The sequence below is a fragment of the Vipera ursinii genome, assembly GCF_947247035.1.
Source record: "Vipera ursinii genome assembly, chromosome: 7".
Taxonomy (NCBI): domain Eukaryota; kingdom Metazoa; phylum Chordata; class Lepidosauria; order Squamata; family Viperidae; genus Vipera; species Vipera ursinii.
Window position 1 is genome coordinate 42446286 of NC_139521.1, and position 13416 is coordinate 42459701.

The 13416-nt window shown below is 39.1% G+C and overlaps 2 protein-coding genes across 4 annotated transcripts in view; one reads left to right on the top strand and one right to left on the bottom strand.

Moving 5' to 3' along the window:
- The window catches only part of JADE1 (jade family PHD finger 1), a 101996-nt gene that overhangs the window by 69510 nt on the left and 19070 nt on the right, over window positions 1-13416 (top strand). The gene's annotated exons all lie outside the window — the stretch shown is intronic.
- SCLT1 (sodium channel and clathrin linker 1) overlaps window positions 1-13416 on the bottom strand; it is a 49826-nt gene that overhangs the window by 5716 nt on the left and 30694 nt on the right. For all 3 annotated transcript variants that reach the window (XM_083367322.1, XM_083367321.1, XM_083367320.1), the window contains 5 exons: window positions 9687-9879; window positions 6972-7168; window positions 2786-2864; window positions 1800-1895; window positions 846-904 (listed from right to left, as the gene is read on the bottom strand). In XM_083367322.1, the coding sequence (XP_083223448.1) occupies window positions 846-904; window positions 1800-1895; window positions 2786-2864; window positions 6972-7168; window positions 9687-9879 (624 nt within the window). The remainder of the gene's footprint in view (window positions 1-845; window positions 905-1799; window positions 1896-2785; window positions 2865-6971; window positions 7169-9686; window positions 9880-13416) is intronic.

The window sequence follows — 13416 nt, forward strand, 5'->3', positions numbered from 1 at the left end:
CAGATGCAACTTTGCAAACCTAAGTCGTGCTGCCATGTTCTTTTTAGTGTGAAGAGGCCTTCTCCTGACAACCTTTCCAAACAAACCATACTTGTTCAGACTTTTTCTAATTGTACTGCCATGAACATTTAGTATGCTAACTGATGCCTATAGAGTCAAGATGTAACTCGTGGTTTTTTTGCAATTTCTCTGAGCATTGCATGGTCTGACATTTTATCTAGCTCTATACAAAATACTTTTTTCATGTATTCCTTGTACGTAACCAAAGGAGTTTCAGATATACATTAGACTTTTCTATCTTGAGAAATCATGGACTTTCCAAGATAATATAAATAATTTAGTCCATATGACAATGTGATAACATTCTAAATATTGTTATGGACAGCTGAACAATTGCTATAAATGAAATTTCTACTTTTACAGTAATTTAAATGCTGAGTAAGAATAGCATTGTTAATTGTATATCTAATATAGCAAGTCTGTCTACTTTTCAAACAGGTAAGGGACATTGATGCTAAGCAGCAATTCAGCAATATTGGATGAATGGATAGATAGAACACTCAAAAACTGAAAGTTAAATAACTAGTAAATCGATTGTATAGATTAGAAAAATCCAATTCAACAGTATACAAGTCTAATTTTCAAAACAACTTTGTAGAGGTTTTTTTTACACATTTTCTCAGCTGTCTGTTTAATGTTTGTTGTGAATAGAAAAACATACATTTGTTTTATAAAGCAATGAAGTATCTGGAAAAGATATGGCATTTTACATGATACATTCTAAGGCTCCAAATGTACTTTTCTTCGGCAACCTGTACTTATGGACTATGAAAGGACATATTTACATTTCTTTTTGCTCTATCAAGTAGGCGGCCTTTTTCTTCTGCAATGTTATGGCGCTGAGCTGTAATTAAACATACAATGATTAGTTCCTTTCTTCACTGGGTCCTTTTAAACAAATTAGATGACAATACAACCTGAAATAGACATAAGTTACAGAAATTATTTTCTTCCTATGTAAAATTGAGAATTTTTTCCTCGGCCACCATTATTATGAACACACTAAATGTTCTCTGACCTGCAAATTTGTTAATACAGTAGCTTACTTAAGAGAGCTTCTTAAGTAAGCTACTTGTGTGAGAGGAGGGAATTACTTTGAGGGATGTAAGACCTTTCAGATATAAGTAGATTCCAACTTATATCAGCTACAGTGATTAGAGTGGTTAAAGACCCAACTTCTGAATGGCGTTACCTGTTTATCCCATGATGAATTATGGATACATATCGGATCCTGCAAGTGAAAATGATACAGAAGTCTCCAGTTGTAAGAGACCAGTGTATTAATGTTTCTCTATTGCATTCTTATATTTTACCTACCAAATTACCTTTCAAAGTGATGGATTTGAAAGAATGGTTGTACTAAGTAGCCCTAATTTCACAAATAATTTGGTACTAATGTTGAGATTTCTGCATGGTGATTTAAGTTATGATTTTATGTTAGTTCTTCAAACCTATTCAGTTTCTAGACAGATATTTCCTTTTAGTATATCTTCTAGTTCTATATAAACATCCATTTTAAAATGTTCTCTTTATTTCAATATAACAGAAAAACTAATAAAAAAGGTGAAATCAATGCAAGTACAAAAATTGTATCTGTAAGGCCTTATCATTCATATATGCATACAATACATGCACTGATTTTAACAGCTGCAGTAACCATTGTTCCATAAAGTATATTTCTCTTTTTTTAAAAATAAAGACCGAGCTCTTTATTTATTTAAATGGATCAGTTTAGATACCTGTTGAGATGCTATAGTTGCCCTCTCTTCTGCCTGATTTAGTCGATTTTGAAGTCTGTTGACTTTTTCTTGATATTCCCTCATTATTTTTTCGCTCTGTATAAATGAAATCACTTATTACAAATGTAAAATTTGTCACAGAAATTGCAAATGAACTTTGAAAAATAAAGTTGCTCTATGCAGCATCAACTCAATTACTGTAAGCTTGAATAAAGATTTTGCTCATCTTGTTATTTTAACTGTTTGGTCTACTTGGGAGATTGACATAAAAACTGTTATCTTCTGACTGAAAAATGTTCAATTGCAATCTATTTCAGTCCACTGATGTCTAAGACATTCATATGGTTTTCTTAATAAATATAGTAGAAAATGATGCCTTTGCTATTGCCACTAAAGTGATCCTGTGCCTCCAAGCATCTTCCTCTATTGCTGCTGAACGCAGATGCCTGCTAGCTTTTGGTGAGATGAGCTTCATGCCTTGGGAACTCTTATGGGATTATAATCACTTGGCAGAAACACCCCTCCATTTCCAGGAGGCAGCACAGAAGGAATTAGGAGGCTTTTGTTGTTCATAAGGTAGTTTTATTTTTATCAGGAGAAAGAATTAACTTTTTATTTTTTTTAGCAGATGGTTAATGTAATAATTACAATGTCTATAACTGCAGAAAAATGGAAATTTAAATGAAAGTGAAACTTACATTTCTGTCTGTAATTTCAGAAAAAATATAATGCAACACGATGAAAGGATAAATTACAGATGTTAGTTAAAAAAAAAGTCTTCATCCAGGATACACAATTCACCACATTTTAATGTTTAAACAGCAGTAAAAATACTAGCCATTTCTAACATTTTTTCCAATGTGTGAGATCAGAAAAAGAATATGTGTCTCTGGGTCAGAACAGCTTCAATCAAAGTGACAGTAGTATTCAAATAGAACTGTCCTTATAGCTGAAGCATAACATTCAGATGATATTATTGAACTTACCTCAATAACCTTTTCATTTGCTCTTTCCAGTTGGTAAAATAAATCCTGGGTGTGAAGCTTTTGACGACCCAGCTCGGTTCTGCCACACAAAATCAGCATTAGAACACATAATTAGAATATACTGAATCAGCATTACTGAAATCTAAGCAAACTAAGACACTTCAACGAGTTCCCTTGGAGATTTAATACTGCAAAATAGCCTGGAATCTGTAAAGTTATTTTAAAGTCTGAGGTTTTTCAAATGAATGTATGTATGTATGTATATGTATGCGTGTGCATGTGTGTGTTTTATATTTAATGTTTGTGTTTATTTTCAAGTTCACATAACTTTCAGACATATAAGATGATATACTAGATAAGTAAACTAAGAAAAGGCTAATGGAACTTCCTGAGTATTTTCTTTTCTTTCATTCAAACATATTTTTTTCTACAAAGATAATTCACATTATTACTTTATTGTTTCTCTCTGCATGTATTTTTCTGCTATGCAAAAGGTACTTGTCAATGCTAATTCCTCAAGCTATTCACTTGGCTCAAAATGGAAATTTTGATCCAAGGTGACTGTAAAATTTATAAAACAAGACAAGGCACAAACTTAACATGAATAGAGTCAACCAATCTGAACTCTTATGTAATTTATGTAGAATTTCTTTTTTAGCTCATTCCTTAGTCATCAATTCTGCCTTCTCTGTCCCATGAGGTAGGATCTAACAGTCTAGAAGAGTATTAAGAACTACATAAAGAACACATTACCTGGGAAATCATTACTTTCAGCCAAAAATTTAAAAAGTGTTAAATAGAATTCTGGGATGAACACAATTTAAATAGGACACTCAATATCTAAGGGCTATATTTCACTTGAATACTAAAATTAGATTGAAAATCTATATTATTGTTCACATGTTCAAAATTAATAAATAACTCTATGAACATTCAGTGACATGGGGTTCCATAAATTGATAGGTAAATAAAATGAAACTATTTCAAAATAGTATGAAACATCCAAATTAGCATCAGCATGTTTTAATTCCTTCATGCTATTTTTTTCTGGTTTAAGTTCAGATGTAATTATTCAAGAGCCTTGGTGGAGCAGTGGGCTAATGCCTCCTTAAAGTAACACCAGCTGCCTGCAATTAGTGCAGGTTTGAGTCCCACCAGGCTCAAGGTTGACTCAGCCTTCCATCCTTCCCAGGTAGGTAAAATGAGGACCCAGATTGTTGGGGGCAATTAAGCTGACTTTGTAATAATGCCGCTTGGGGGTGTGTGTGAAAGCCCTAACAAGCAGGCATATACATAGAATGAAGGCTACTGCTAAGCTTGTAAGCCGCCCTGAGTCTTCGGAGAAGGGCGGGATATAAATGGAATTAAATATAAAATATATATAAATATAACAGAACATGCTGTTATGCTAGAGCAGCGGTAGGCAACCTCGGCTCTTTTATGACTCATGGACTTCAACTCCCAGAATTCCATGACTCATAAAAGAGCCGAGGTTGCCTACCCCTGTGCTAGAGGAATTAAAAACCTGACTTAAAACAGTTATGAAAAAGAATCTAGCAAGATACTCTAAACCATAAGATGAGTGACCAGGAGTGCATATACAATTATTTGGGTATATAGTTTTTGTTTTTTTCCAAGTAGTACCATTTTTCTTCCAGGTTTGGAAGACGGGCAGATAATGAGCATGGTGATGTTGTACAGCCAGCATTTTCAGTTTTGTTCATGCAAAATAATAACAACATCATCAATAATAAGTTGGAAGGGACCTTGGAGGTCATCTAGTCCAACCTCCTGCTCAGGCAGGAAACCCTATAACATTTCAGACAAATGGCTGTCCAGTCTCTTCTTAAAAACTTCCAGTGTTGGAGCATTCACAGGACTGATAAATTGTTCTGTCAGGAAATTTCTCCTTAGTTCTAGGTTGCTTCTCACTTTGTTTAGTTTCCATCCGTTGCTTCTTGTCCTGCCTTCAGGAGCTTTGGAGAATAGCTTGACTCCCTCTTCTTTGTGGCAGCTACTGAGATATTGGAATACAGCTATCATGTCACCTCTCCTTCTCTTCAGTAAACTAGACATACCCAATTCCAGCAACCGTTCCTTATGTTTTAGTTAGCCTACAGTCCCCGATCATCTTTGTTGTCTTTTCTGTACTCTTTCTAGAGTCTCAACATCTTTTTACATCGTGGTGACCAAAACTGGATGCAGTATTCCAAGTGTAGCCTTACCAAGGCATTGTAAATTGGTATTAACACATGATCTTGATTCTATTCCTTGGTTAATGTAGCCTAGCACTGTGTTGGCTTTTTTGGCAGCTGCAGCACACCGCTGGTTCATATTTCAATGTTTGTCAATTAAGACTCCGAGATCCCTCTCACAATTACTACTGTTGAGCAAGGAACCACCTATACCAGTGATGGCGAACCTTTTAGAGACCAAGTGCACAAACTGCAACCCCAAACCCACTTATATATCGTTGGATGCCAGGTGGTCGTGGCCCATTGGGTGGGCATGGCCCATTGGGTGGGTGTGGCTGCAATGGTAACGGCAGACTGGGTGGGACTAAAAAGTTCAATCAATTCCAACTTTGCGAGATCTTTTTTTTCCCCCGTGAAAAGTTGAGATTGATTGATTGATTGAACCTTTTGTTTTTTGCACACGGCGGTGGAGGCCTAAAGCAAAAATGTTTTATAAAACCCAGCTGAAGGCCTAGGACTGAGGCGATGGCACGCGTCCCCACAGAGGGGGCTCTGCGTGCCACCTGGGGCACGTGTGCCATAGGTTCGCCACCACAGACCTATACTATATCTGTGCATTTGGTTTTTCTTGCCTAACTGTAGGACCTGACTTTTTTCAACAGTTTGCAAAGATGCAGTAAATCTCATAGAATCTATGTTGTACTTTTGAAGTGCAAATAAATGTGTCAAAACCCCAACAATTTTGCACCAAATTTCAGGGGCATGATCTGGTGGCGGTGAAAGACCTTGATCATAATATTTACAAATTATGCTTCTCATGCAAACTGGGATAACGAGAGAAAGATAACAAACACTAAGCATGTGAGGAAAGAAGAGTTGATTTAAAAAGTATAGATCTGATGCAATATGTGAGAGTATAAATCACAAGCTAGAGGAAGAAATGAGCATAATTATGAGAAGGAATAACTAGGCTGGGAAAACAGTGTTCATAGGAAAGGAGGAAAGACAGTCAGAATCTTGTTATTACAGGAAGTCCTGTAATAAATATTTGTTTAATGACATTTCAAAGTTATGGCACTGAAAAAAGTGCCTTATGACTGTTTTTCATACATACAACCACTGTGGCATCCCCATGGTCATGTGATCAATCTACATATGCTTAGCAACTGGCATATATTTATGATGGTTGCAGTGTCTCTGGGTCATATGATCACCTTTTGCAACCTTCTGACAAGTAGTCAACGGGGAAGGTATATTCACTTAACAAATTTTTTACTAACTTAACTGCAGTGATCCACTTAACAACTGTGACAGGAAAGGTTGTAAAATGGGCCAGAACTCATGTAACTGTCATGCCTAGCAATGGAAATTTTTGTGTCAGTTGTGGTTCCAAGTTGAGGATTACCTGCATTATTGTCACTGATTCATGAAAAGTTAGTATTAAAGACAGTCCTTTGCAATTCACAGACTTAATTCAGTACCCATTTCCTCTGTGTAATAATTTGTCTATTCATCTCGGTGACTGAGGCCCTTTAAAATCAACACGTATGGATATATTCCAAAATCCTGATTACAAGTTTCAAATTCTTACCCATTCTCATAGTTAATATTTGATAATGTAGCATACTTCACTTTATAATGTAGCACTATTTTACTTCAGAATACCAGAATATATGGTCTTGATTTGGAACCAGTAAATAATCACTAGAATAGAGAATTTAGGGGTTTTCCCCTCTTTGTACTGTAATATTGTTTGTTCATGAGACATTTGATATATATAGTTTATATCTTTATCTCTCATGCTCAGACTTATTTGTGATTCACTCTTTTTTTGCTACTGTTGCAGGATTTTAATAAAAAATTAATATTAAAATCTAAACAGGTGCAAGTATAATAATATATTATCCTTTCTTGATTTTTTTCTTTTTTGCAATCAATCCACATACAATATCTAGATTATTTAAAAATGTCAAAGAAAAAAAACACCTTACTTTAGAGTATTTATTCTGGATTCAGTTATTTCTGTTATTTTCTTTGTTTCTTCCTTCCAGCGATTTGTTGCTTTTTGTTGAGCCATCAACAGGCGTCTAAGCTCAGTTACTGAGTTTTGATTTACATCTTCCATCTCTTTCAGTCGAATTTCAAAGCCATGTTCTTTTAATAAATGTTCATTCTCCATTGTACTTATCTGTTAGAAAAAAATAACTGTTATTCTATAGTCATCCATAGAAGTTAATAAGGATTTCTAGATATGTGTATCTTTAATCTTTTACTCTGCTCATTTTTATTTGAAACTCCAGTTTATCTTTGCAACACTCACCCTCACATCTTTATCCTAAAAGACTTTGTGATTTCAGCCAACTATTCTCTATTATTGAAGTATGAATATGTGCAAACCTGAACTACAAAAAGAAGGGAGACAACAGTTTACAGAACAAAAGTCAAGCCGGGGAGCAACTGGGGAACCAAAAGAGATTATAACAGAATATTTAAAACTAATATCAAAAGAGTCCCGTCCTTTATATAAACAAAACCAAGAAGAAAACCAATGGAAAAGATTTAAAAGAGAAAAGCAATATATCATATAGAAGTCTGAATCATAAAGCTATCTATTAATGCTTCTATTCTCTTGGAACAATGTCAATAGTGAGAGAAGATGGCAAGGAAGTGACGGGCAGCAGGAAGGAAATGCTTAAATCATTCTTTGCATCTGTCTTCATGCAAAAGAAAAAATAGCCCAACCTGTTGAAAGCAGAACTGTAAATGACAGACTAGGAATACAAGTCAAAATATTCAAGAAAATGGTAAGACAACACCTAGATGAGTTCAAATCACCAGGACCAGATGGATTATATCCCAGAATTCTGAGAAAGCTGGCAGATGTGATCTTGGAACAACTGAACCATATCTTTCAAAAATCCTGGAAAACCAGGGAACTACCAGAAGACTGGAAAAGAGCTGATGTTGTTCCCATCTTCAGAAAAAGAGAAAAAAATGGATCCAGGAAACCATGGACCAATTGGTCTAGCATCAATACCTGGGAAGATCCTGGAAAATATAATCAAGCACTGGATCTGCAAAGATCTAGAAGCAAGCAAAGCTATTAAAAGAAGCTTTGTCAAAAGCAGATAATATCAAACAAATCTTATTGCATTCTTTGTCAAAGTGACTAAATTAGTGTACCAGCAAAATGCTATGGACATAGTACACTTGGACTTCAGCATGGCATTTGACAAAGTAGACCACAACCTACTTCTTGGTAAGACAGAAAAATGTGGGATAGCATAACCATCAGATGGATTCAAATCTGGTTGACAAACCATATTCAACATATAGTCCTAAATGGAAATACATCTACTAATCTATATGAAGGAAAGTATATAGTGGGGTACCCCAAGGTTCTGTCTTAGGTTCAGTATTCTTTAACATTTTCATAAACAATTTTGATGAGGAGATAGAAGGGGAAATCATCAAATCTGGAGACTACACCTAGCTAGTGGGAATAGCCAACACTTTAGAAGACACAGTGAGGGGAAAAAACTATTTGATCCCCTGCTGATTTTGTACGTTTGCTCACTGACAAAGATATGATCAGTCTACAATTTTAATGGTAGGTTTATTTTAACAATGAGAGACAGAATAACAACAAAGAAATAAAAAAACCACATTTCAAAAAAGTTGATCTGCATTTTAATGAGTGAAATTAATATTTGACTCCTTAGCAAAACGTGACTTAGACCTTGGGGGCAAAACTCTTGTTGACAATCACAGAGGTCAGACGTTTCTTATAGTTGGGACACCAGGTTTGTACACATCTCAGGAGGAATTTTGTCCCACTCCTCTTTGCACAGATATAGAATAGGCGGTACCTGGCTCAACAGCAGTAACTGTGAGAAGGATCTAGGACTCCAGTAGACAATGACATAAGTATGAGCCAGCAGATGCAAAAAAAGGCAGTGCAGTCCTAGGTTGCATCAACAGAGAAATAGTATCAAGATCATGTGAAGTATTAGTACCGCTATATACTGCCTTGGTAAGACAACACTTGGAATTTTGTGTCCAGTTCTGGTTATCACAATATAAAAAAGAGGGAGATGGAAAGTTAATACAAAAAATGAAAAAATAAATAAAGTGTAGAGAAGAGCAACACAGATGATTAGGGGGATGGAGGCTGGAACATATGATGAATGGTTGCAAGAGCTGGTATCTCTAGGGGTGACATGAATGCAGTCTTCCAATATTTGAGAGGCTGTCACTAAGAAGAGGGGAACAATCTATTCTCCAAAGATAGGGCAAGATAAGAAGTAACAGATGGAAACTTATCAAAGAGTTTTCAACACAGAACTAAAGAGAAATTTCCTGACAGTGAGAACAATTAAACAAAACAATGAATAGCTTCCCTTCATAAGTTCTGGGTGTTCCATTACTGGAGGTTTTTAAAGAAGAGATTGGATTTGTTCTGAATGGACAGGGGGTTGGACTAGAAGACTTCATCCTCTCCTCTCCTATTCTATTCTATTCTTCACTGGCAATTCTAGGACTGTCTTGCTTACATTTCTAGATTGATTACCATAGTTTCTGATATCATTGTAAAAGTCAATTTGGATTCATTTTTAAAAGAGGTTGTGAGGTAATGCTGTCTTGTTCCTTGCAGATTCAAATCCAAACAACTTGCATCAATTCTGAAGTATTATATTAAAAAATACCTTTAATTTTGCAGTGTGTTGTGCTTCCATTGTGAGCTTTTTCAAATTTTCCATTTCTTTTTGAAGCTGTTCATTCCCTTGTTGCAGCTTTAAGCGCTCTTCACTTATAGCTCCACATTTCTCCCTTTCAGAATCCAGAATACTTTGCAGCTTGCACATATTTTCTTGACAATGGCTTCTCTCTTCTTCATATCTTAAAGTGAATTACACTTTGTATGGTCAGTTTAAAACATGTCTTGAAAAGTTAGCGATTGGCTTAATTTAACTAATAAAAGAATACTTCACCTTGAGGGTTGGGACTTGGTTTATGGATGGCATACATATTTGCTTTATGATAAAAAGGTGGACAGGGCTTTTAAATCACATATTCTTAGAAGTGCCTTGCTGTGTGTCTGGAAAAAGTATTATTATAAGTTAAATTATAAAATACCGACTTGGGGAATTCCCGGACACGCGATAGAAGGCGTATCTATGGGAGTGAGTTTGGATATGTTTTCCTATAAGGAATTACTTAGATTGGAAGGGAATAACTGGCAACTTAAATCATTAGATGAGTTAAAACAAGAAAACCTAAGTTACTTTTGGTTTCAATATACCCAATTGAAAGCTAGGTGGAAGCTGGATCAGAAGGTTGGCATCACAACTACAGATGAAAACTTAGTAAAACAAATTACTGTAGAGATTTAAGTCGTGTGCATATAAAGAAGATATATAATGTTTTAATTGAATTGGATTCAGAAACAAAATTAGTTAAAGATTGTATGATAAAGTGGGCACAAAATATCCAGGAACCAATTCCGTTGGATATTTGGGAGGTAATCTGGGTTAGAAATGTTAAATTTACTCAGGCTCAAAATTTAAGAGAAATTTTTTATAAAATGTTTTATAGATGGCATTTGGATCCCAAAAAGTTGTCTAACATGTATCCTAACCTACAGTCTAAATGCTGGAGATGTGGTAGTTTAGATGCCACCTACTTTCATATGTGGTGGACTTGTAGAAATATAAAAGCTTTTTGGATTAAAATTTGGTGGAACATTCAAAAGATTTTTAAGAGAAAGATAAAGTTTTCTCCACAATTGTTTTTATTGGGTATTGTTGTAGATTGTGATACTAAAGAAACCAATCTGATGTTGAATTTGATAACAGCAGCACGGTTACTAGTGGGACAATACTGGAAGAAGGATAGTTTGCCTACTATAGAAGAATGGGTGTTTAAAGTATCGAATCTTGCAGAAATGTCTAAGATTTCTGCTTATTTGAAGGATCATTCACAAGAAAGATATATTTCAGTTTGGAGAAGATGGATAGATTATATTTAGAACAAATATGGGACTAAAAAGTTCCATTTAGCTTATGAGTAGATTTTAGAGGGATATTGTTATTAATTTTAGTATTAGTATTGATTATATTTTTGTTTAAGTTATTATTATTATTATTATGTTTTTAATAATTTGAATGTATCTATGTTAAAGGGGAGTTAAAGCACATTATGAATTTGGTTAATTTTATAATAGATAATTTTAGTTAGAATATGATTATTATATCTATAACCCTGTATTCAGCTCTGGGAAGTGGGGGGGAAGGGGGTGGTTTAGGGTGGGTGGGTTTTGGGGATATGTATTGTAAAATTTTGTTTTAAAACTCTTTAATAAAAAACATGTCTTGAAATCACATAGACTTTAGGCTACATTAAATATAGTAATATTTGGCATTTTGTTTCCTTTTTTTACTCAGGAGAATCAGAAGTATTTTAAGTAACCCTCAGCAAGCACTGAACATAAATGTACCGTATATACTTGAGTATAAGCCGAATTTTTCAGCCCACTTTTTGGGCTGAAAAATTCCACTTCGGCTTATACTCCAGTCAACAAAAAAAACTTACCGAGGACTTGTGCGCGGCCGAGGCTTTGGTGCTTCCGGGATCGCCCGCACCTCTCCCAAGCCACCGCCGTCCGAGACCTGCCGAAGTTTGGGGAGGTTTGGGGAGGTGCGCGCGCACCTCCCCAAACTCCGCGCCTTGCCTGCCTGCTTCTTTCCGCAGCGGAAAGAAGCAGGCAGGCAGGGCGCGGAGGAACGGAGACTTGCCGACGTTTGGGGAGGTTTGGGCGTCTCCCCAAACCTCGGCAGGTCTCCGTTCCTCCGCGCAGACCTGCCGACGTTTGGGGAGGTTTGGGCGCCTCCCCAAACCTCCCCAAACCTCGGCAGGTCTCCGTTCCTCCTGCCGACCTTTGGGGAGGTTTGGGCGCCTCCCCAAACCTCCCCAAACCTCGGCAGGTCTCCGTTCCTTCTGCCGACCTTTGGGGAGGTTTGGGCGCCTCCCCAAACCTCGGCAGGTCTCCGTTCCTCCTGCCGACCTTTGGGGAGGTTTGGGCGCCTCCCCAAACCTCGGCAGGTCTCCGTTCCTCCGCGCAGACCTGCCGACGTTTGGGAAGGTTTGGGCGCCTCCCCAAACCTCCCCAGGTCTCCGTTCCTGTTTGGGGAGGTTTGGGCGCCTCCCCAAACCTCCCCAAACCTCGGCAGGTCTCCGTTCCTGTTTGGGGAGGTTTGGGCGCCTCCTCAAACGTCCCCAAACCTCGGCAGGTCTCCGTTCCTCCGCGCAGACCTGCCGACCTTTGGGGAGGTTTGGGCGCCTCCCCAAACGTCCCCAAACCTCGGCAGGTCTCCGTTCCTGTTTGGGGAGGTTTGGGCGCCTCCCCAAACCTCCCCAAACCTCGGCAGGTCTCCGTTCCTCCGCGCAGACCTGCCGACGTTTGGGGAGTTTTGGGCGCCTCCCCAAACGTCCCCAAAGATCGGCAGGTCTCCGTTCCTCCGCGCAGACCTGCCGACGTTTGGGGAGGTTTGGGCGCCTCCCCAAACGTCCCCAAACCTCGGCAGGTCTCCGTTCCTCCGCGCAGACCTGCCGACCCTTGGGGAGGTTTGGGCGCCTCCCCAAACGTCCCCAAACCTCGGCAGGTCTCCGTTCCTGTTTGGGGAGGTTTGGGCGCCTCCCCAAACCTCCCCAAACCTCGGCAGGTCTCCGTTCCTCCGCGCAGACCTGCCGACCTTTGGGGAGGTTTGGGCGCCTCCCCAAACCTCCCCAAACCTCGGCAGGTCTCCGTTCCTCCGCGCAGACCTGCCGACCTTTGGGGAGGTTTGGGCGCCTCCCCAAACGTCCCCAAACCTCGGCAGGTCTCCGTTCCTGTTTGGGGAGGTTTGGGCGCCTCCCCAAACCTCCCCAAACCTCGGCAGGTCTCCGTTCCTCCGTGCAGACCTGCCGACCTTTGGGGAGGTTTGGGCGCCTCCCCAAACGTCCCCAAACCTCGGCAGGTCTCCGTTCCTGTTTGGGGAGGTTTGGGCGCCTCCCCAAACCTCCCCAAACCTCGGCAGGTCTCCGTTCCTGTTTGGGGAGGTTTGGGCGCCTCCCCAAACCTCCCCAAACCTCGGCAGGTCTCCGTTCCTCCGCGCAGACCTGCCGACCTTTGGGGAGGTTTGGGCGCCTCCCCAAACGTCCCCAAACCTCGGCAGGTCTCCGTTCCTGTTTGGGGAGGTTTGGGCGCCTCCCCAAACCTCCCCAAACCTCGGCAGGTCTCCGTTCCTCCGCGCAGACCTGCCGACGTTTGGGGAGGTTTGGGCGCCTCCCCAAACGTCCCCAAACCTCGGCAGGTCTCCGTTCCTCCGCGCAGACCTGCCGACGTTTGGGGAGGTTTGGGCGCCTCCCCAAACGTCCCCAAACCTCGGCAGGTCTCCG